Source organism: Syngnathus scovelli, chromosome 7, assembly GCF_024217435.2.
Source record: "Syngnathus scovelli strain Florida chromosome 7, RoL_Ssco_1.2, whole genome shotgun sequence".
Taxonomy (NCBI): domain Eukaryota; kingdom Metazoa; phylum Chordata; class Actinopteri; order Syngnathiformes; family Syngnathidae; genus Syngnathus; species Syngnathus scovelli.
In genome coordinates this window covers 16,300,996-16,324,308 of record NC_090853.1, presented here as the reverse complement: position 1 = coordinate 16,324,308, position 23,313 = coordinate 16,300,996, and the positions used below count along the sequence as shown (strand labels likewise).

The 23,313-nt window shown below is 44.8% G+C and overlaps 1 protein-coding gene across 6 annotated transcripts in view; it reads right to left on the bottom strand.

The window, feature by feature from the left end:
* appbp2 (amyloid beta precursor protein (cytoplasmic tail) binding protein 2) overlaps positions 1-23,313 on the bottom strand; it is a 163,263-nt gene that overhangs the window by 81,363 nt on the left and 58,587 nt on the right. For 4 of the 6 annotated variants that reach the window (XR_007482727.2, XR_007482728.2, XM_049725794.2 and 1 more), the window contains exons 4-8: positions 17,969-18,092; positions 9,943-10,111; positions 9,756-9,845; positions 9,533-9,627; positions 9,351-9,456 (exon numbers count right to left, since the gene is read on the bottom strand). Coding sequence is in view for 4 of the 6 variants with exons in the window: in XM_049725794.2 (XP_049581751.1) it covers positions 9,351-9,456; positions 9,533-9,627; positions 9,756-9,845; positions 9,943-10,111; positions 17,969-18,092 (584 nt within the window). In the remaining 2 variants the exon portion in view is untranslated. The remainder of the gene's footprint in view (positions 1-9,350; positions 9,457-9,532; positions 9,628-9,755; positions 9,846-9,942; positions 10,112-17,968; positions 18,093-23,313) is intronic. The other 2 variants (XM_049725792.2, XM_049725793.2) reach the window with 2 other exon arrangements.

Sequence of the window (23,313 nt, the reverse complement as noted above, 5' to 3'; positions counted from 1 at the left end):
TCATCGGATTTGCGGCCGCATGTTTTGGACACTCGGGTGAAGAGAGGGGCGGAGCTGTCAACTGATCACCACCTGGTGGTGGGTTGGCTCCGATGGTGGGGGAAGATGCCGGTCCGACCTGGCAGACCCAAACGCTCTGTGAGGGTCTGCTGGGAACGTCTGGCAGAATCTCCTGTCAGGAAGAGCTTCAACTCCCACCTCCGGCAGAGCTTTTCCCACGTCCCGGGGGAGGCGGGGGACATTGAGTCCGAGTGGACCATGTTCCGCGCCTCCATTGTTGAGGCGGCCGACCGGAGCTGTGGCCGTAAGGTCGTTGGTGCCTGTCGTGGCGGCAACCCCCGAACCCGCTGGTGGACACCGGCGGTAAGGGATGCCGTCAAGCTGAAGAAGGAGTCCTATCGGGCCGTTTTGGCCTGCGGGACTCCGGAGGCAGCTGACAGGTACCGGATGGCCAAGCGGAACGCGGCTTCGGCGGTTGCTGAGGCAAAAACCCGGGCGTGGGAGGAGTTCGGTGAGGCCATGGAGAATGACTTTCGGACGGCTTCGAGGAAATTCTGGTCCACCATCCGGCGTCTCAGGAGGGGGAAGCAGTGCAACGTCAACACTGTTTACAGTGGGGACGGCGTGCTGCTGACCTCGACTCGGGACGTCGTGAGTCGGTGGGGAGAATACTTCGAAGACCTCCTCAATTCCACCTACACGCCTTCCATTGAGGAAGCAGGGCCTAGAGACTCTGAGGCGGATTCTCCAATCTCTGGGGTCGAAGTCACTGAGGTAGTTAAAAAACTCCTCGGTGGCAAGGCCCCGGGGGTGGATGAGATCCGCCCAGAGTTCTTAAAGGCTCTGGATGTTGTGGGGCTGTCATGGCTGACACGCCTCTACAACGTTGCGTGGACATCGGGGACAGTGCCTCTGGATTGGCAGACTGGGGTGGTGGTTCCCCTCTTTAAGAAGGGGGACCGGAGGGTGTGTTCCAATTACAGGGGAATCACACTCCTCAGCCTCCCTGGTAAGGTCTATTCAGGGGTGCTGGAGAGGAGGGTCCGTCGGGAGGTCGAACCTCGGATTCAGGAGGAGCAGTGTGGCTTTCGTCCTGGCCGTGGAACAGTGGACCAGCTCTACACCCTCGGCAGGATCCTCGAGGGTGCATGGGAGTTTGCCCACCCAGTCCACATGTGTTTTGTGGACTTGGAGAAGGCGTTCGACCGTGTCCCTCGGGAGGTTCTGTGGAGGGTGCTTTGGGAGTACGGGGTGCCGAGCCAACTGATAAGGGCGGTTCGGTCCCTGTATCACCGATGCCAGAGTTTGGTCCGCATTTCCGGCAGTAAGTCGGATTCGTTCCCAGTGAGGGTTGGACTCCGCCAAGGCTGCCCTTTGTCACCGATTCTGTTCATAATTTTTATGGACAGAATTTCTAGGCGCAGCCGAGGCGTTGAGGGGGTCCGGTTTGGGGACCTCAGCATCGCGTCTCTGCTTTTTGCAGATGACGTGGTGCTGTTGGCTTCTTCAGGCCGTGATCTCCAGCTCTCGCTGGAACGGTTCGCAGCCGAGTGTGAAGCGGTCGGGATGAGGGTCAGCACCTCCAAATCCGAGTCCATGGTCCTTGATCGGAAAAGGGTGGAATGCCCTCTCCGGATCGGGGATGAGATCCTGCCCCAAGTGGAGGAGTTCAAGTATCTTGGAGTCTTGTTCACGAGTGAGGGGAGGATGGAGCGTGAGATCGACAGGCGGATCGGTGCAGCGTCGGCAGTAATGCGGACCCTGTACCGGTCCGTTGTGGTGAAGAGAGAGCTGAGCCAAAAGGCAAAGCTCTCAATTTACCGGTCGATTTACGCTCCTACCCTCACCTATGGTCACGAGCTATGGGTCGTGACCGAAAGAACGAGATCTCGGATACAAGCGGCCGAAATGAGTTTTCTCCGCAGGATGTCCGGGCTCTCCCTTAGAGATAGGGTGAGAAGCTCGGTCATCCGGGAGAGACTCGGAGTAGAGTCGCTACTCCTCCACGTTGAGAGGAGCCAGATGAGGTGGCTCGGGCATCTTATCAGGATGCCTCCTGGACGCCTCCCTGGGGAGGTGTTCCGGGCATGTCCCACCGGTAGGAGACCCCAGGGACGACCCAGGACGCGCTGGAGAGACTATGTCTCTCAGCTGGCCTGGGAACGCCTTGGGATCCCCCGGGATGAGCTGGATGAAGTGGCTGGGGAGAGGGAAGTCTGGGAGTCCCTCCTGAAGCTGTTGCCCCCGCGACCCGACCCCGGATAAGCGGAAGAAGATGGATGGATGGATGGATGGATGATTATGGTTTACAGCTTAAGAAAACTCAAAAATCCTATCTCAAAATATAATATTTCCTCAGACCAAGTTAAAATAAAGATTTATAACAGCAAAACAAAATCAAACATTTGAAAATTTCTATTAATGCACTCAGTACTTGGTTGGGAACCCTTTTGCATGGATTACTACATCATTGTGGTGTGGCATGGAGGCAATCAGCCTCTGGCATTGCTGAGGTGTTATGGATGCCCAGGATGCTTCAATAGCGCCCTTTAGCTCATTTGCATTGTTGGGTCTGGTGTCTTTCAGCTTCTTCTTCACAATACCCCACTAATTCTCTATGGGGTTCAGGTCAGGAGAATTGGCAGTCCAATCGAGGACAGTAATGCCATGATCAGTACACCATTTACTGGTGGTTTTGGCACTGTGGACAGGTGCCAGATCATGCTGGAAACTGAAAATCATCATCTCCATAGAGCTCTTCAGCAGACGAAAGCATGTAGTGCTCTAAAATCTGCATTTACTCTGGACTTGATGAAACACAGTGGACCAACACCAGCAGCTGACATGGCTCCCCAAACCATTGCTGACTGTGGGAACTTCACATTGGATTTCAAGCAACTTGGATTTTCTCCTCTCCAGCCTTTCTCCAGACTCTGGCGCCTCGACTTCCAAATGAAATACAAAATTTGCTTTCGTCTGAAAAGAGGACTTTGGACCACTCTGCAACTGTCCAATGCTTCTTTTCCATAGCCCAAGTCAGACGCTTCTTCCGTTGTCTTGAGTTCAGAAGTGTCTTGACCATGGGAATATGGCTATTGTAGCCCATTTCCCCGACACGTCTGTGAACAGTGGCTTTTGATACCTGGACTCCAGCTTCAGTCCACTGTCTTTGAAGCTCCCCCAAATTCTGGAAGCAACTTTTCTTCACAATGCTGTTAAGGGTGCGGTCATCTCTCTTGGTTGTGCAGAGTTTCCTGCCACATTTCCCCCTTCCAACAGACTTTTTGTGGATGTGCTTTGAAACTGAACAGCTTGCTCTTTGAGGAATTACTTTTTGTGTCTTACCCTCCTGATGGAGGTTGTCAATGATGGTCCTCTGGACAGCAGTCAGATCAGCAGTCTTCCCCATGCTTGTGATTTAGTTTACTGAACCAAGCTGAGTGTTTTTCAAGGCTCAGGAAACCCCTGCAGGTGTTTCGAGTTAATTAGATGATTCGAGTGATTAGTTGAATACCCTACTAGTATACTTTTACATGATATTCTAATATTTTGAGATGGGATATTTGAGTTTTCTTAAGCTGTATGCCATAATCAATAATAAAAGGCTTGCAATATTTCAGTTGATTTGTAATGAATCCAGAATGTATGACATTTTTGTTTTTTTAATTGCATTACAGAGAATAAAGAACTTTATCACAATATTCACATTTTCCGAGTGGTTCTGAGTCCTATTCCCGGTCGGCCCGAACGAGCGAAAATTCGGCCTCTTCCCCTGGAGGTCCGGAACATTTTGGCGAATATTTTCTAAGTGCCAACGGGTGCTCCGCCGTAAAGTGTCCACCTCGGCTGGTTCCCCCGGTCGGCCAGAACAAGTGAAAATTCGGCCTCTTCCCCTCTAGGTCCGGAACATTTTGGCATATATATAATGTGTAATCAACAAGACGGGCTATGGATACCAACTCAGGAATGGGGCCACCATCAGCCACCTCCTCTACATGGATGACATAAAGCTGTACGCCAAGAACGAGCGGGACATTGACTCCCTGATCCACACTACTAGGATCGACAGCTCTGACATCGGAATGTCATTCGGACTTGAGAAATGTGGCCGCATGGTGACTAAAAGAGGAAAGGTAATCCACACAGAGGGGTTCTCACTCCCAGAAGGAACAATAGCAGACATTGAGGACAGCTACAAATACCTTGGAATTCCACAGGCAAATGGCAACCTTGACGAGGAAACAAGGAAAGCAGCCACAGCCAAATACCTCCATCGAGTAAGGCAAGTCCTAAGAAGTCAGCTCAACGGCAAGAACAAGTCCCTAGCCATTAACAGCTACACCCTACCAGTAATCAGATACCCTGCAGGAATCATACGGTGGCCAAAGGAAGATATACAGACCGCAGATATCAAGACACGGAAGCTCCTAACCATGCATGGAGGGTTCCATCCCAAGTCCAGCACCCTGAGACTGTACACTAGCCGTAAAGAAGGAGGCCGAGGATTAGCGAGCGTGAGAGCCACGATCCAAGATGAAACATCCAAGATCCATAAGTACATCAGGGATAAGGCCCCAACGGATCACGTGCTCAGTGAATGTCTCAGACAATGGGCATCAAAGGAAGATGAGGTGCTGGAGGGACCATCATGGGAGGACAAGCCCCTACATGGGATGTACCACCGAAACATAGCTGAAGTGGCTGATATCCAGAAATCCTACCAATGGCTAGAAAGAGCTGGTCTGAAGGACAGCACAGAGGCACTGATCCTGGCTGCACAAGAACAGGCTTTGAGCACCAGAGCAATAGAGGCCCAAATCTACCACACCAGACAAGACCCCAGGTGCAGATTGTGCAAAGAAGGTCCTGAGACAATCCAGCACATAACTGCAGGGTGTAAGATGCTGGCAGGTAAAGCATACATGGAGCGCCATAACCAAGTAGCTGGAATAGTGTACAGGAACATCTGTGCAGAGTATGGACTGGAAGTCCCAAGATCCAAGTGGGAAACACCTCCAAAGGTGGTAGAGAATGACCAAGCCAAGATCCTCTGGGACTTCCAGATCCAGACAGACAGAATGGTAATGGCGAACCAACCGGACATTGTGGTGGTGGACAAAGAGCAGAGGAAAGCCATTGTGGTTGACATAGCCATCCCAAATGATGGTAACATTAGGAAAAAGGAACATAAGAAACTTGAGAAATATCAAGGGCTCAGAGAAGAGCTGGAGAAGGCCTGGAGAGTGAAGACTTCAGTGGTACCTGTGGTCATTGGAGTACTAGGGGCAGTAACCCCCAAACTGGAGGAGTGGCTGAAACAGATCCCAGGAAAAACATGACAGAAAAGTGCAGTACTAGGAACAGCAAAGATACTGCGTAGAACCCTCAAGCTCCCAGGCCTCTGGTAGAGGACCCGAGCTTGAAGGGAAAAAGAGACCACCCACGGGGGGTGAGGAAAAGTTTTTTATATATATTCTTTAACTATATCATGACAATAGCTAACATTAGTTTACATGTAACATCATGCTTACATGCTTGTAAAAGTAAAAACGTACCTTTGTGTTTTTTGTTTCGATGTGCTCCTTAATGTTCCGAGCACCGCGACCTCCATAGCTGATCATATCTTGACAGAGAATACACAAAATCTTCCCCGGGACATCTACTTTACGGATATGTTCCGTGGTTACGGACTGTGTGCCGAGTTGTACGATGACGCTGCTCTCGAGCCATGCCCATCTGAAGCAGTTCTTGATTCCGTTCGGCTTGTCAATTTCCCTGGCACGATCATCGTCTTTTTTCTCTCAAACGTTCGCCATGCTGGCAAAACTTTTGCTGAGTAGGCCCTAGATTCAAGATTCAAGAGTTTTTTATTCGCCATGTTTGAGCATGCCAAACAAGGAATTTGACTTCGGTAAATCACAGCCTCTGTTCAACATTTAGGTGACTAACAACAACACTTAGGACATGTGAAAAATAGCAGATATTCTCAAACATCCCCTGATCTTAAACTCCCAAGAGGGCAAGGAAAAACTCAAAACTCCAGCTAGGGGAAATGAGAAACCTTGAGAAGAGACCACAGATGGGAGGGTGCCTCTTCTAGGATGACCAGGCTGCAATGGATGCAGAGAGGACACATAGTACAAACAGTGTAGACAACTCAAAAAAGGTGTGGAGAGCAGAATGTTATTGCACAGTAATGACTCTGAGTAAGAGTGGTGTGAGTTCATCAGAGCAACAGCCTGGGGGAAGAAGCTGCCTCTGTGTCTGCTGGTTTTAGTGTACAGAGCTCTATCTAACTAAATAACTCGTCTACAAGTGATGAAAACCCAATTACAAATTCCCATTGTGGCGATATAAAAACATTTAGTTCCCCGCGTAAGTTAAGTTAACAAGTGGAAAGATGTGATGAAAGTAGCGCCAAAATGCTGCCAAAGATAAGGCAGATGTTGTCGCATCACTGCTGCCATTGAGTTAGGTTTACAGAGGCAAGCCGATTCCGTACTCACAGCTTAACTAATTTTGCCTTGAGATGTGCCAAAAAATGCCGTCGTGGCAGAGGCTAACGTTGCCTGGCCAGCTGGCCAGCCGCTTCCCCCCCCCCCATATATATAAAAAAAAAAATCTCAATGGATTTACACGATTCAGGAAAATTATGCTTTTGACGGAAAAAAAACACGGAAATCCGCGGATCCGTGGAAAATTCTCATCCCTGATTAAATACAAAATAGACTCGGTAATTTAGTCTGCGCCTTTTAACCCAAAACGCCTTATGATCGTGAAAATATGGGAATACCAAATAATTTGTAATTGCAATAATTTTCTGGAAGAAATTGAGCATTATCTGACAGAATTGCAGAGGTGCCAATACCTTTGGCCAGCACTGTGTGGAGTCAAAAGCAGTTTTGGCCTTTCACTTGCACCTCTCACTCCCTTATTCATTTATTTACCTCTAGAATGTTTTCATTTGGAAACACATTTGGGATCGACTGGGTTCTGTTATTAGGCCAACCAGGTGCACCTGTGGGCAGTTTCCACCAAAAACAGGCATGGTTGGCTGATTGGGCACTTCAAATCGCCCGTAGGTGTGAGTGCTAGTGCAGATGGTTGTTCATGTATGTGTGCCCTGCTATTGGCAGGGAACCGGTTTAGGGTGTCCCCTGCCTACTTCCTGATGACTAATGGGATAGGCCGCAGCACGCCCGTGACCCCCGTGGGGACAAGCAGTACAGAAAATGGATGGATGGATGAAGGTACCGAGGACTAAGGGAAGGCTCGAGAGGAATTGAGCCTTTTCCAGTGCTGGTTGCTCTCTTTGTTATGACTTTCCCGCTCAATGTTAGGCAAGCACCTCCTCTCTGCCTATCTTTAAAGTCCATCTTAAAAAACATTTTCAGTCAGCATGAGACTTGGTTTTTGGCTTTACTGACTTCCTTATTAACTAATTGTGTGACTGAATTTTGCTCCATGTACGGCACACTATGTATGTCGCTGTGATTGCTTAAACCAGGGGTGTCCAAAGTTTTTGCAAAGCAAGACAGATTTGGTTAGATGAAAATGTATAGGGGCCGACCAATCGCACCAACATTCCTCGAACCATTGCCATTGTAAATAAACTTGTAAATATGTAACTATCCTTTGCTGTCTGCAGATAGGTTGATATAGCAAATGAGAATCTGTTGTTAATTGCACTACCAGAAAAGTTAAAGATTAAAATGATAATAAATTAAATACAATGAACAATTTTAAGAAAGTTGAATGATTTTTTTATTAGATGTATTAAGTTTGTTTTATTTGTTATTGTTGTATTAATAAGAAGGGTGATATTGGTGTTTGTGACTGCAGTAAACAGGCCAGGTTGCATCATGTCAGATTTTCAATCAAAATTAAATCATTCTCCATTTTATCTTTTTTATTTCAAGTTCATACGCAACAAATTACTTCATAATCACAATATAATAATCGCATTGGTCTATAAGCATTGGTCTATATCAGGGACATTCTGCTATTCAATTTTGTGAGATCATGTCTGATCATGCAAGAGCCAATCACATATGAAGCGGTGGGACATAGCCATTTCACAGTGCTCTCACCTTGGGCACACTTGGTACACAGTGCAAATTCGGCACATTTTGCTGTTATTTTTGTGTCTTAGAGAGGTCATGTGACATGCCAGAGGGCTTGGTCTCATCAAAAAGTGGTGGTAAGTACTGTAATTTTCAGACTATAAGCCGCACCAGCTGAAATCCGGGGATATTTTAGATTCTTTCTTATATAAGACGCACCGGACTATAAGCCGCACGTGCGCACGAGTTCTTTACAAAGAAAGACAGTACATAGAAAGCCTTTTTAAAGTTTTAATAACATACTTTAACCTGTCTTTCTAAACTCTGCCTGTGACGCAGCAGTAGTACCGCAGCAACACGGAAGTGTGCACGCGAGTTATTTACAAAGAAAGACGGTACATAGAAAGCCTTTTTAAAGTTTTAATAACATACCTTAATATTTCTTTCCAAACACTGCCTGTGACGCGGCAGTAATACCGAAGCAACATGGAAGTAACACAGCACTAATAGGGCTGGAATAAAAAAAAACATACCGGTAAAAGTCACTGAGACACGGCAGTAACACAGCAGCAACACGGTAGCACAGCACTAACAGGGCTGGTTAAAAAAACACCAGTAAAAGTCACTGAGAGCCGTCTTCATCTTCCTCCTGTGCACTGAAACCATCGAAGTCTTCCTCCTTAGTATCCGATTGGAATAGTGTTAGATATCCTTCGCCACACACTTTCTCAGTCTTTCTTTCGTCATCGCTTTTATGCATTTATTCTAACGTTTTCCATGATGATGGTCTGTTCATCCTAATTTTATTCATGCACGAAGCGCTAAATTACATATGCCTCCGCCCAGCAAAGCAGTGCCACACAACAGCGGTCCACAGCCTTTTTACAAGTGTATAAAAGTGAACAAGTCATCACAAAAATCACGGGAAAAATCCTATATAAACCGCACCGGACTATAAGCCGCAGGGTTCAAAACTTGAGAAAAATGTATAGTCCAAAATTTACGGTAAGTGTTGACAGCTGAGACTGAGAACCTTTCGTTACGCAAAATACATGTCTGACCACACGAAACCCCTTTCTATCAAATTACTATTCAGGTAATACGTAGCAAATCGAGAAATATGGGGTGAAATATGCTTTTGTTGTGGTAATATACATGTGTGTCAATCTGGAGATATGGTACGCACAGATTAAAACCGTGTTGAATACCATAAAATTAAAGATGACAGCCATGAAACCATCATAAGTCATGTCTTTTGGTTTATAGTAGTTGGGTTTACTTACTTACCTGGTAAATAGTAACCGACTGGCATATGTTGTCTACATTTAGTAAGTAAAAGCCATAATCCAGCAATGTGTCCGAATATTTAGGATGCGTATGCCCAAAGTGTTCTCTGTAAGAGAAAATAGTAGTCAGATGTCATTGTGATCATTTAAATCAATAATGAAACACCTAAAGTGACATAATACCTTGCTAGAAATATTCCATGTTTAATGAGTTTCTCTGCCTTTCTGAATTCTCTCTTCACCACACAGGCCTGAAGCAGATTAATAGATTTAAGACTCTGGAAAAATAGTACATAGCTAAAGGGATATTTGTCTGTTATAGTATGTACAGTAGATTCATTGGATTTCATGCATACATTTCACCCAAATTGTTTAATGCAAATACTAATATGAAGAACATTATAACCTTGGAAGCCTGGCGAAGGACATCGATGACTACTTTGACTGGCAGCCCTGGAATAATTTCCTTCATGGCCTCTACACACCATCTGTATGCCTGGGACGAAGTTAGTTAAGAATGGGGTACACATTTATCAGCAGTATTACACAATACAATTGGACAATTGTTCTCAGAAAGTGTGGATAAACTATACCTCATCATAATGGCTTTTAGCAAAAAGCAAACCACAAAACTCTCCATACAATGCTGCCTTGTTGGCCTCATGGCCATGTTTGGCTAATTTTTCCATATGCGACTGAGCAAGCTTGAAGGTCTCTTCCCCCAGATGGAATTTACAATTACCATTGCGCACATGAAGAATCCTAGAGAGGGGGCAGAGAGAGAGAGAGAGAGAGAGAGAGAGAGAGAGAGAGAGAGAGAGAGAGAGAGAGAGAGAAAGAGAGACATAGTCCTCAATTTACGAACACAATGGGGTAATATCAGTAATCCATCTTGTTTAGCAGCACCTTTGTAGACACCCAAGAACACTTAAAATCTTTCAGCTGCCCCCGTTAGGAGTCGCTACAGCAAATCAGTTATTTCCATATCACTCTGTCCTGTGTATCTTCCTCTGTCACACCAATCACCTTGCATGTCCTCTTGCACCACCTCCAAAAACATCCGCTTTGGCCTCCTTCTCCTCTTACCTGGTGGATCCATCCTCAGCATCCTCCTCCCTATTCACCCTGGGTCTCTCATCAGCACATGTCCAAGCCATCTCAATCTCGCCTCTCTGACTTTGTCTCCAAACCGTCCCACGTGAGCTGGTCCTCTGATATGTTCATTCCTAATCCTGTCCATGCAACATAGCTGGTCGCACGACTGCCTTGTAGACGTTCCCCTTCATTCTTGCAGATAGTCACAAATCACTCCTGCCGCCCTTCCCCACCCAGCCAGCACTCTCTTCTTCACCTCTCTGCCACGCTCTCCATTAGTTAACACTATTATACTCTCATCACCTCCAACACACTCTTAACATACTCTTCCTTTATGATGACCCCAACACCATTTCACTTACAATATACACCATGATCCAACAACTTGAACTCACCGCCTATGCTCCTGCTCTTACTTTGCTTCCGCTTGAGTGTTAGGATATTCACCCTGACACCCATGCAACTTGAGCCATTGGTGCTGCTCTTACTTCCCTGTGGGCGGTAGGGGGCGAGGCTCAGTGGTAGAGTGTATCCCTCTCAACTCTAAGGTTGTGGGATTGATCCTCAAACCTGGTGACCATGCTGAAGTGTCCTTGAGCAAGACACTGAACCCCAGTTTTGCTCTCAGTATGGACCTGGCATCACCATACATGACAGCAGCCTCCCATTGGTGTATGAATGTGTGTGTGAATGGGTGAATGTGAGGCATTGTAAAGCGCTTTTATCTACACCACATGGTGCCGAAAGCGCTTTACAAAAGGACAATGCATGAAAAAGTCACACATTTTTGCATTTGTTACATCAGCAAAGTTTCGTGATGAAATCATTATTAATAAATGAATGTAAATGGTAAAACACTTATTTCGTGCTTTTACCGTATTTTCCGTACTATAAGTTGCAATTTTCGTTTTAAAGTTTGATCAGGGGTGCGACTTATAATCAGGAGCGACTCACATGCGAAATTATTAACACATTATTACTTGATCATTAACACATTACTTACTATGGTATAGTTGATCACTTCACGTTATTTTCACTTTAAACCGCATGAGGGCGCACTAAACCTGTATAATAATTAGAGCCGCAACTGACAATGAGTCTGACCTCAGCGCTGCATGTACTTCTGAAGTCAGAATCGGCGTTGTTTATAAGTGACACGGAGGACGAAGATTTCGATGGACTTAATGATTTGGAGTGAAACGGATGGTTTAATAAAATTGTAATTTATGTTATAGTTATTTGATATATAGTTTATATATAGTTGCATCGGTCTGTGGAAATTTTTGAACCGCAACCGACGATGAGTCCGACGTCAGCGCTCATGTACTTCCGGAGTCAGCAGCGGCGTTTTTTTCAAGTGACACAGAGGACGAACATTTCGATGGATTTAATGATTTGGAGTGGCACGGATGGTTCGATAGAATTGTTATTTATGTTATAGCTATTTGATATATGGTTTATATATACCAGGGGTGTCCAAACGTTTTCCAAGGTGGGCCAGATTTGATAAAGTGAAGGGGCCCGGGGGCCAATAGTTTTTTCGGACATTTTTTAACTACAAAAATGTCATGCAAATACAAACTGTTATAAAACAAATTTCATTGTCCCAATTGTCTTTATAATTTAAATAACAAAATAACCAAATATAAGCCACTCGGGCACGTCTACAGGTTAATAACATCAACAGTATTAACATGGCCACTTCGTAATATTTTATATTAAGTAATATTTACTTTTGATTTACTTTTGACTCACAGCCCCGCGTGAAGAATTGCTGCTGTGATGCCAGTTCAGCTTGGAGCTGCTTAACTTTATCAGCACGGTCACTCCCTGTTAGCTTGTCGTATGTGTTAGCATGTTTAGTCTGATGGTGTCTCTTTAGATTGAAACCCTTAAACAAGGCAACCATTTCTTTAGAAATTAGACAAACACAATTGCCTTAATTTTCAGTGAAGAAGTAATGCAAATCCCATTCCTCTTGAAAGCGACGGGCCTCAATGTCAACTGTCCTCATTTTCTTTGCGGTCGCCATGGCAGAAATGAGCGGAGAGGGGTGGTGCTGCCACCTTTTGGTAATAGGAGGAATTACAGTTTCAAGTTTCATGATTTTTTTTTTTTTTATTCAGTTTGACAGTGCAGGCGGGCCATAAATAATACAGTATAAGACCGAAGCTGTGGACTGTATGACATCTGACCGGGGGCCGGACTTTGGACATACAGTCTGGTCTATACAGTGGGTCAAAAAAGCATTTAGTCAGCCACCAATTGTGCAAGTTCTCTCACTTACAAGATGAAAGATGCCTGTCATTTTCATCATAGGTACACTTCAACTATGAGAGACAAAATACATTTAAAAAATTGTCTGATTTTTAAAGATTTTATTTGCAAATTATGGTGGTAAATAAGTATTTGGTCAATAACAAAAGTTAATATCAATACTTTGTTATATACCCTTTATTGGCAATGACAGAGGTCAAACGTTTTTTGTAAGTCTTCACAAGGTTTTCACACACTGTTGCTGGTATTTGGGCCCATTCATCCATGCAGTTTTACTCGAGAGTAGTGATGTTTTGGGGCCGTCATTGAGCAGCATGGACTCTCAACTCCCTCCAAAGATTTTCTATGGGGTTGAGATATGGAGACTTGCTAGGCCACTCCAAGTCCTTGAAATGTTTTTTTACGAAGCCACTCCTTTGTTGCCCGGGCGGTGTGTTTGAGATCATTGTCACGCTGAAAGACCTAGCCACGTTTCATCTTCAATGCCCTTGCTGATGGAAGGAGGTTTTCGCCCAAAATTTCACGATACATGGCCCCATTCATTCTTTCCTTTACACGAAGCAGTCGTCCTGGTCCCATTTCAGAAAAACAGCCCCAGAGCATGATGTTTCCACCCACATGTTTCACAGTTGGTATGGTGTTCTTTGGATGCAACCCTGCATTCTTTCTCCTCCAAACACGATAAGTTGAGTTGTTATCAAAGAGTTCTATTTTGGTTTTATCAGACTATATGACATTCTCCCAATCCTCTTCTGGATCATCCAAAAACTGTCTAGCAAACTTCAGACAGGCCTGGACATGTACTGGCTTAAAGGGGGACACGTCTGGCACTGCAGGATTTGAGTCCCTGGCGACGTAGTGTGTTACTGATGGTAGTCTTTGTGACTTTGGTCCCAGCTCTCTGCAGGTTATTCACCAGGTCCCCACTTGTGTTTCTGGGATTTTTATTCACAGTTCTTATGATCATTTTGACCCTACAGGATGAGATCTTGCGTGGAGCCCCAGATTGAGGGAGATTATCAGTGGTCTTGTATGTCTTACATTTTCTAATAATTGCTCCCACAATCGATTTATTCACACCAAGCTGCTTGCTTATTGCAGATTTAGTCTTCCCTGGCTGGTGCAGGTCTACAATTTTTTTTTCTGGTGTACTTTGACAGCTCTTTGGTCTTGGCCATTGTGGCCCAGCGACAGCCCCAAAACATCACTGCTCTAGACGAGATCTGCATTGAGGAATGGGCCAAATTAGCAGCAACAGTGTGTGGAAAACCTTGTGAAGACTTACAGAAAACGTTTGACCTCTGTCATTGGCAACAAACAGTATATAAGTATTAACATGAACTTTTGTTATTGACCAAATACTTATTTTACACCATCATTTGCACAAAAAAATTGCTTTTGTGAGGACTTGTGTGTGCAGACTAAGACCTTCTGCGAGTACAACAAACCTTGGTTTACACCAAACCTCAGGGTGCTGCGCAAAGCCATGGAGGAGGCCTACAGGAGTGGGGACCCGGACCTGTTCAAGCAGACCAGGAACACACTGAACCAAGAGATCAGGAAAGCCAAGAGGTGTTATGGGGAGAGCCTGGGGAGTCATCTCTGCCAATCCTGATCCCTTAACAGTGTGGAAAGGCCTGCAGAGCATCACTTCAAGAAACCAACCCCACGTCCTGTAGAGAACCCAAGGCTGGCAAACCAGCTAAACAGGTTTTACTGCAGGTTTGAACGGTCCACCCACACTGTAGGACCTCCTACAGTACAATCAACATACACACATCCACCCACAACCCCTCAGTCCAAACCTCCATCGTCGTTATCACCTACTCTCTCTCTTTCAGAAGCCGCACCTGCACTCCAGCTCCGCGAGGAGGAGGTGTGTCAGATGTTCCGGAGACAAAAGGTCAGGAAGGCACCAGGCCCAGACGGTGTGTCCCCCTCCTGCCTGAAAGTCTGTGCTGAACAACTGGCACCCACTTTTGCAAGGATCTTCAACCGTTCCCTGGAGCTGTGTGAGGTTCGCTCGTGCTTCAAGAGCTCCACCATTGTACCGGTGGCCAAGAAGCCCACCATCACAAGTCTGAATGAGTACAGACCTGTCGCCCTGACATCTGTGGTCATGAAATCCTTTGAGAGGTTGGTGTCGAACCACCTGAAGGACTGCTCAACCCCCTGCAGATTGCCTACCGGGCAAACAGGTCGGTGGATGAAGCGGTCAACATGGGACTGCAATACATCCTGCAACACCTAGACACCCCAGGGACGTATGCCAGGATCCTGTTTGTGGACTTCAGCTCGGCGTTCAACACCATCGCTCCTGACATCCTCTACCAGAAACTCATCCAGCTTGCGGTGCCTGCCTCCACCTGTCAGTGGATCACCAGCTTCCTGACCAACAGGAGACAGCATGTGAGGCTGCGGACCATCACATCAGACACCCGGGCCATCAACACTGGTGCCCCCCAGGGGTGCGTCCTCTCCCCACTGCTCTCCTCTCTTTACACCAATGATTGCTCCTCAGGCGACTCTTCTGTGAAGCCCCTGAAGTATGCGGACGACACCACTCTCATCGGACTGATCCTTGACGGTGACGACACTGCGTAAAGACGGATGTAGAGAGCCTGGTCCAATGGTGCAGCCAAAACAACCTGGAGCTGAACCCGCTCAAGACCATGGAGATGACAGTGGACTTCAGCAGAGACCCTTCACCACTTCCACCTCTCACTATCCTCACTAATGTTATTCCCTCCACAGAGACTTTCAAGTTCCTGGGATCCACAATCTCTCGGTACCTGAAATGGACCGGCCACATAGACTCTGCCCGGAAGCAGGCCCAGCAGAGGCTGTACTTTCTGAGACAGCTCAGGAAGTTCAACTTGCCACAGGAGCTGCTGAAGTCCTTCTATACAGCCATCATCCAGTCTATCCTCTGCACCTCCATTACTGTCTGGTTTGGATCGGCCACAAAACAAGACAAGCATAGACTGCAACGGACAATCAGGACTGCAGAAAAGATAATCGGGACCAATCCAAGACTTGTTGCACCTGTCCAGGACGAGGAAATGTGCAAATAACATCTCTACAGACCCTTCTCACCCAGGTCACAGTCTGTTCGAACTATTCCCCTCCGGGCGGCATTACAGATCGCTGTAAGCCAAAACCAGCAGACACAGACACAGCTTCTTTCCCCAGGCTGTCGCTCTGATGAACTCACAACACTCATAGAGTCTCAGAGTCATTGCTGTGCAATAACATCCTGCTCTCGACGCTTTATCTTTGAATTGTCTATATTACATGTACTATGTGTCCTCTCGGCATCCATTGCAGCCTGGTCATCCTGGAAGAGGGATCCTCCCATCTGTGGTCGCTTCTCAAGGTTTCTCATTTCCCCTAGTAGGAGTTCTGAGTTTTTCCTTGCCCTCCTGGGAGTTTAAGATCAGGGGATGTTTGAGAATAATTGTCAATTTTCACATATGTCCTGAATGTTGTTAGTCACCTAAATGTTGAACAGAGGCTGAGATCTACCGGAGTCAAATTCCTTGTTTGGCATGCCCTAACATGGCCAATAAACTTCTTGAATCTTGAATCATAGTTGAAGTGTACCCAAGATGAAAATTACACCCATCTCTCAACGTCTAAGTGGGAGAACTTGCACAATTGGCGACTGACTAAATACTTTTTTACCCCACTATAGTTATATAGGTCTGTGAAAGAATTGGAACCGCAAATGACGATGAGTCCAACATCAGCGCAGCATGCACTTCCGGCGTTCAGCTGTGGCGTTGTTTATAAGTGACACAAAGGATGAACATTTTGATGGATTTAATGATTTGGAGTGACACGGATGGTTTGATAAACTTGTTATTTGTCCATCCATCCATCCATCCATCCATTATCTGTACCGTTTGTCCCCACGGGGGTCACGGGCGTGCTGGAGCCTATCCCAGCAGTCAAAGGGCAGTAGGCGAACATGCAAACTTCACACAGGGAAGGCCGGAGGTGGAATCGAACCCGCACCCTCCTAACTGTGAGGTGGTCGTGCTAGCCAGTGCGCCACCGAGCCGCCACTTGTATTTATGTTATGGACACACGTCCAGGAAAGGAAAAACTCATTCCATTAATTTGAATCATCATCAGGGGTCCTTTGAGTCGTGCTTCGTCTGGTCCCTCACCAACCAGGAGCAGATGGATGTCGTGTTTGTGTGAAGTAATATAAATGACATGTAAATGGTTTTCAAATTTCCTAAAAAAAAAAAAAAATACAAAAAAACTAGAGAAACTCCCCTTCATTTTCAGTGGGAATAGTATTGTTGGTGTCCCTTTTTTGCTAGTGCATCATAGTCTGGAGTGAAATTTGTTGTGGTAATTCTCAGGATAGAGCCTAGGTGTTGGTCTGTTAACCTTGATCCATGACGGGCTTTGTTGATGTTCATGTGGCTGAAGGTCTGCTCACACACATAGGTCGAGCCAAACTGTCCACTTTTTTTTAACACTCGGCACTCCGTGTCCACCTTTCTTTTCCTCAGGCCACTCATTTTAATGGACGGATTCCAGGGGAAGGTTTATGCTTTAGCGTAAAACTATATCTGAAAGCTCAGCGCACAAATTACGAGAATGCTGACGTCACAGCCCACACTCAAAATTCAGCACTGATAGAAACAGAGTGCGGCGTGCGCCGGGTCCGTACTACTGAGTACGTACACGCACTTGTGAGTGTGCACTGAGCTTCCGGGAGTAAATGCGTGGGCGGGCGCTTCCCCATCTACTGGGGAAACATAGTAATTGCAGGGAAAATGACAAAATAAATAAAAATAGTACTAATTAAAACAAATATATAATAATAATACAATTTGTTCCGTCTTGGCGGACCGGATTAAACGGCCCCGTGGGCCGGATGTGGACCGCGGGCCGTGGTTTGACCACCGTCTGTCTTAGCCCATAGAATCACTGGGAGGGGAATACAATGTTTTTACCCAAATATTTAAAATTAAGATAATTTAGAGTTCTAACTTTAATATTGTGATACCACAATATTTTTTTCCCACGGGTATCAAGCTGTCAGAATCTATTGGCTAATGGCAACCAATCAACCGTCTATAATGTGTTTACTTCCATAATACCAATACTATATTAATAAGGATTCAGTTGTGAGAAAAACTGAATTCCTTGATCAATATGGGCGAGCAAACCTTCAGTCAAGGAAATATTTCTGAAGTAAAACATTATACAGTTAAAAGTGACACTGACCTGACACAACATTCGATTGCACTGTAACAGTGTGGCACATCACTGTGGAGCGCACAGAGCTGCAAGCAGGAAAGAAAAACTTTCTCAGCGTCTCCATACCAGCCAGCGTCAGACAAGAATCCCCCTAAAATAAACACATTAGAGGTGTAGATTTAGCTAAATCAAACATAACAAAACAAAACAAAAACTAGCATTGGCCAGCATGGTCTTGTTCTGTTTTCATGCTGGTCTTGGACCAGCAGCAATAGCAAATCAAAAAACAGCCATGATTCGAACAGCCTAACCTTCAGTCACTGGGCACCCTGTTCTACCAACTGAGCCACAGCCACCAAGCCATATCAACATACCTGAGCTGCTGGTATGAAGTGACACCGTCTGGTCACCAGTTATGCTTTACCTTTGGATTGTCTATTTTATGTGTACTATGTGTCCTCTCTGCATCCATTGCAGCCTGGTCATCCTGGAAGAGTGATCCTCCCATCTGTGGTCTCTTCTCAAGGTTTCTCATTTTCCCTAGTAGGAGTTTTGAGTTTTTACTTGCCTTCCTGGGAGTTTAAGATCAGGGGATGTTTGAGAATAATTGTCAATTTTTGCACATGTCCTGAATGTTGTTAGCGACCTAAATGTTGTACAGAGGCCGAGATGTACCAGAGTCAAATTCCTTGTTTGGCATGCTCAATCTTGGCAAATAAAGATTGATTTGATTTGATATGATTTGATGACTGACAGGGCCCCAGTAACAGCAGGTAACTTAGCGCTTTGTGCATGAATACAATTAGAATGAACAGACCCTCATCATGGAAAATGCTAGAAGAAATACATAAAAGTGCCAACGAAAGAGAGACTGAGAAAATGTGTGTCGAAATATATCTGACGCTATTCCAATCAGGCACCAAGGAGGAAGACTTCTAGGGTTTCAGTGCACAGGAGAAAGATTTTGCTGCGGTATTACTGCCGCGTCACAGGCAGTGTTTGGAAAGAAATGTTAAGGTATGTTTAAAAGGCTTTCAATGTACCGTCTTTTTTTGTAAATAAGTCGTGTGCACATGCGGCTTTTAGTACGGTGCAGCTTATTTATGAAAAAACTAAATTTTCCCCTAATTTTCGCTCGTGAGGCTTATAATCAGGTGAGGCTTATAGTCCAGAAATTACAGTACATTCTTCATTGTTCTCCCATTTGGGCTGGGCTTACAGTTCACGTCACCTCTCTATGAGCCAGCAAGAGCAACTCTACCATCTAGTGGTCAGCATTAACCACTACAATGCTCGTGGACTTGATTTTAGGTGGAGAGTTGGCCGGTCTTATCCTGATGATGATGATGATGATGATAGCACTTTATTCATCCCACAGCGGGGAAATTTACTTGTCACAGCAAAGTACAAGAGTGCAAGAATAAAGAGACGGGGGCCAAATGTAAAAATGGGTCAGCAACCCACGGCTCCAGAGACACATCTTTAGCACTCCCCTAGCGGCTCCCTGGAGCTTTTGCAAAAATGTGTGAAAATGGAAAAATATTTTTTTGTTGTTGTTGGTTTTTTAAATATGTTTTTTAGACATTAATCATTACACATAGTACATTCTTATGCTGTAAAAATGTACAGGACTGTCTCCGAAAATTTTAATATTGTGATAAAGTTCTTTATTTTCTGTAATGCACTTAAAAAAACAAAAATTTCATACATTCTGGATTTATTACAAATCAACTGAAATATTGCAAGCCTTTTATTATTTTAATATTGCTAATTATGGTTTACAGCTTAAGAAAACTCAAAAATCCTATCTCAAAATATTATAATAATTCCTCAGACCAAGTAAAAAATAAAGATTTATAACAGCAAAACAAAATCAAACATTTGAAAATGTCCATTAATGCACTCAGTAGTTGGTTGGGAATCCTTTTGCACGGATTACTGCATCAATGCGGCGTGGCATGAAGGCAATCAGCCTGTGGCATTGCTGAGGTGTTATGAATGCCCAGGATGCTTCAATAGCGGCCTTTAGCTCATTTGCATTGTTGGGCCTGGTGTCTTACCGCTTCTTCTTCACAATACCCCACAAATTCTCTATGGGGTTCAGGTCAGGGGAATTGGCAGGCCAATCGAGGACAGTAATGTCATGGTCTGTACACCATTTACAGGTGGTTTTGGCACTGTGGGCAGGTGCCAGATCATGCTGGAAAATGAAATCATCATCTCCATAGAGCCTTTCAGCAGACGGAATCATGTAGTGCTCTAAAATCTATTGGTACACAGCTGCATTTAATCTGGACTAGAAACACAGTGGACCAACACCAGCAGCTGACATGACTCCCCAAACCATTGCTGACTGTGGGAATTTCACACTGGATTTCAAGCAACTTGGATTTTGCTCCTCTCCAGCCTTTCTCCAGATTCTGGCGCCTTGACTTCCAAATGAAATACAAAACTTGCTTTCGTCTGAAAAGAGGACTTTGGACCACTCTGCAACTGTCCAGTGCTTCTTTTCCATAGCCCAAGTCAGGCACTTCTTCCGTTGTCTTGAGTTCGGGAGTGGCTTGACCATGGGAATACGGCTATTGTAGCCCATTTCCCGGACACGTCTGTGAACAGTGGCTTTTGATACCTGGACTCCAGCTTCAGTCCACTGTCTTTGAAGCTCCCCCAAATTCTGGAAGAGACTTTTCTTCACAATGCTGTTAAGGGTGCGGTCATCTCTCTTGGTTGTGCAGCGTTGCCTGCCAAATTTCCCCCTTCCAACATACTTTTTGTGGATGTACTTTGAAACTGCACTCTGTGAACAGCTTGCTCTTTGAGAAATTTATTTTTGTGTCTTACCCTCCTGATGAAGGGTGTCAATGATGGTCCTCTGGACAGCAGTCAGATCAGCAGTCTTCCCCATACTTGTGATTTAGTTTACTGAACCAAGCTGAGTTTTTCAAGGCTCAGGAAACCCCTGCAGGTGTTTCAAGTTAATTAGACAATTCAAATGATTAGTTGAATACCCTACTAGTATACTTTTTCACGATATTCTAATATTTTGAGATAGGATATTTTAGTTTTCTTAAGCTGTAAGCCATAATCAGCAACATTAAAATAATAAAAGGCTTGCAATATTTCAGTTGATTTGTAATGAATCCAGAATGTATGACATTTTTGTTTTTTTAATTGCATTACAGAAAATAAAGAACTTTATCACAATATTCTAATTTTCTGAGACAGTCCTGTATGTCGTTGTAAATATATTAAAAATACCAAATTTCAGAATGGCGCCAAATAGAAAAGTTGTGTCATAGCCTGCGATACAGCACAGGCGAGTTGTAAACAAACAGGTGTGTGAGTGATGGGCCGTGGGTTCAGAAGGCAAAAAGAGAAAAATTGCTGATGAGAACAGAGGGTTTAAGAAGCAGTTTCAGTTTAAGGACTGAATTCCCGTAATTTCCGGACTATAAGCCACTAATTTTTGCTCAAGTTTTGAACCCCGCAGCTTGTCGTCCGATGCAGCGTATCTATGGATTTTTCGTGATTTTTGTGATGACTTGATCACTTATACACTCATAAAAAGGCATTGGACCGCTGTTGTGCGGCACCGCTTTGCTGGGCGGAGGGATATGTGACACGGTCACTGGGGAGAAGAGTGGTTTGTTGATCCCATGTCCATCCGCCAGGCAAATAGTGACGTATAATTGACACAAAAAAAAGAGACAGAACTAGATCGAAGACGGAAATTACTGAAGAAAGCTTTTATACACAAACCCTCATTATGGGGGACAAAAGAAATGCATATGATGCCGTTTTTAAGTTAAAGGCAGTCGATTTGTCTCTTAACGTAGGAACTATAGCTGCTCATAAATGCACTGCAGAGGTTTCCTCCGATCATTAGGGGCACTGGGCTATTGTTGATGACATCTTGTTGCATCTCCCTTTTCTTTCCTTATTTCCCGGTCACGTCTACTCTGAGCTGTGCGTGTAGCTCACTAGTTGAATGTAACTTAGCGCTTTGTGCATCAATAAAATTAGCATGAACAGACCCTCATCGTGAAAAATGCTAGAGGAAATGCATAAAAGCAACAACGAAAGAGAGACTGAGAAAGTGTGTGGCGAAGTATAACTGGCGCTATCCCAATCCGACACTGAGGAGGAAGACTTCGATGGTTTCAGTGCACAGGAGGAAGATGATTTTTAACTAGCCCTGTTAGAACTGTGCTGCTTTGTTACCACCGCGTATCAGTGACTTTTACCGGTATGTTTTTTTAATCCAGCCCTATTAGTGGTGTGTCACTTCCATGTTGCTGCGGTATTACTGCTGCATCACAGGCAGTGTTTGGAAAGAAATGTTAAGGTATGTTATTAAAACTTTAAAAAGGCTTTCTGTGTACCGTCTTTCTTTGTAAATAACTCGCGTGCACATGCGGCTTGTAGTTTATTTTGAAAAAAATAAATAAAAAAATTGTTGTTTTGTTGCAGCCTGGGAGATAATAAAGTGCGGAAAACCATTCACCAATGACGAGTACATGAAGGATTCATTCATTAAAATATCAGTGCCTATTTTCGGACTTCAAAAACAAAACCGAGATCATTCAGAAAATTAAAGACATGCCTCTCTCCGCAAAAACAGTGAAAGAAATTAATTAAAATGGCAAACACTATCACCGTTCAGCAAATCAAGGGCATCAATTCCGCTCCAGCTGTCTCAATTGCGTCTGATGAATCATGTGACGTGACCGATATCGAACAGACAGCTCTGCTATGCAGGTACGTGAACTCTAATGTGCCGCAAGAAGAAATGATCGATGATGATGATAATCGATGATTATGTTATTTTGTTTCGTTTCAGTTGCTAACATGAATTGGACCGGAGAGCATCGCGCTTTCATTGTGGAAACATTTATCAAGAACGAATCTGTAACTGCAATACAACGAGCGTTTGCGCTTCAGACTTGGTAGACATGAACCCGTACCCGCTCGAAACACGATCTTGTTATGGGTTACTAACTTCAGAGCCATTGGATCAGCATTGAAACGAAAATCACCCGGCCAACCTTGCACCGCCAGAACTCCAGAGAATGTGGCAGCGGTAAGACCAAAGTAACATTATTCGAAAACAAAACGAAAATGAAACAAAACAAAACAAAATTGCATTGTATGTACTTTTCGAAAATATTTGTATTTTTATTTTGTTTCTTTCATTTATTTGCATTTTATTAAATCTACAAATGTGTCAGATCATTTTGCCGGACCCTGAATAATATTCACACAAGACTTTTATGAAGGCGGCTCGGTGGCGCACTGGGTAGCACGTCCGCCTCACAGTTAGGAGGGTGCGGGTTCGATTCCACCTCCGGCCCTCCCTGTGTGGAGTTTGCATG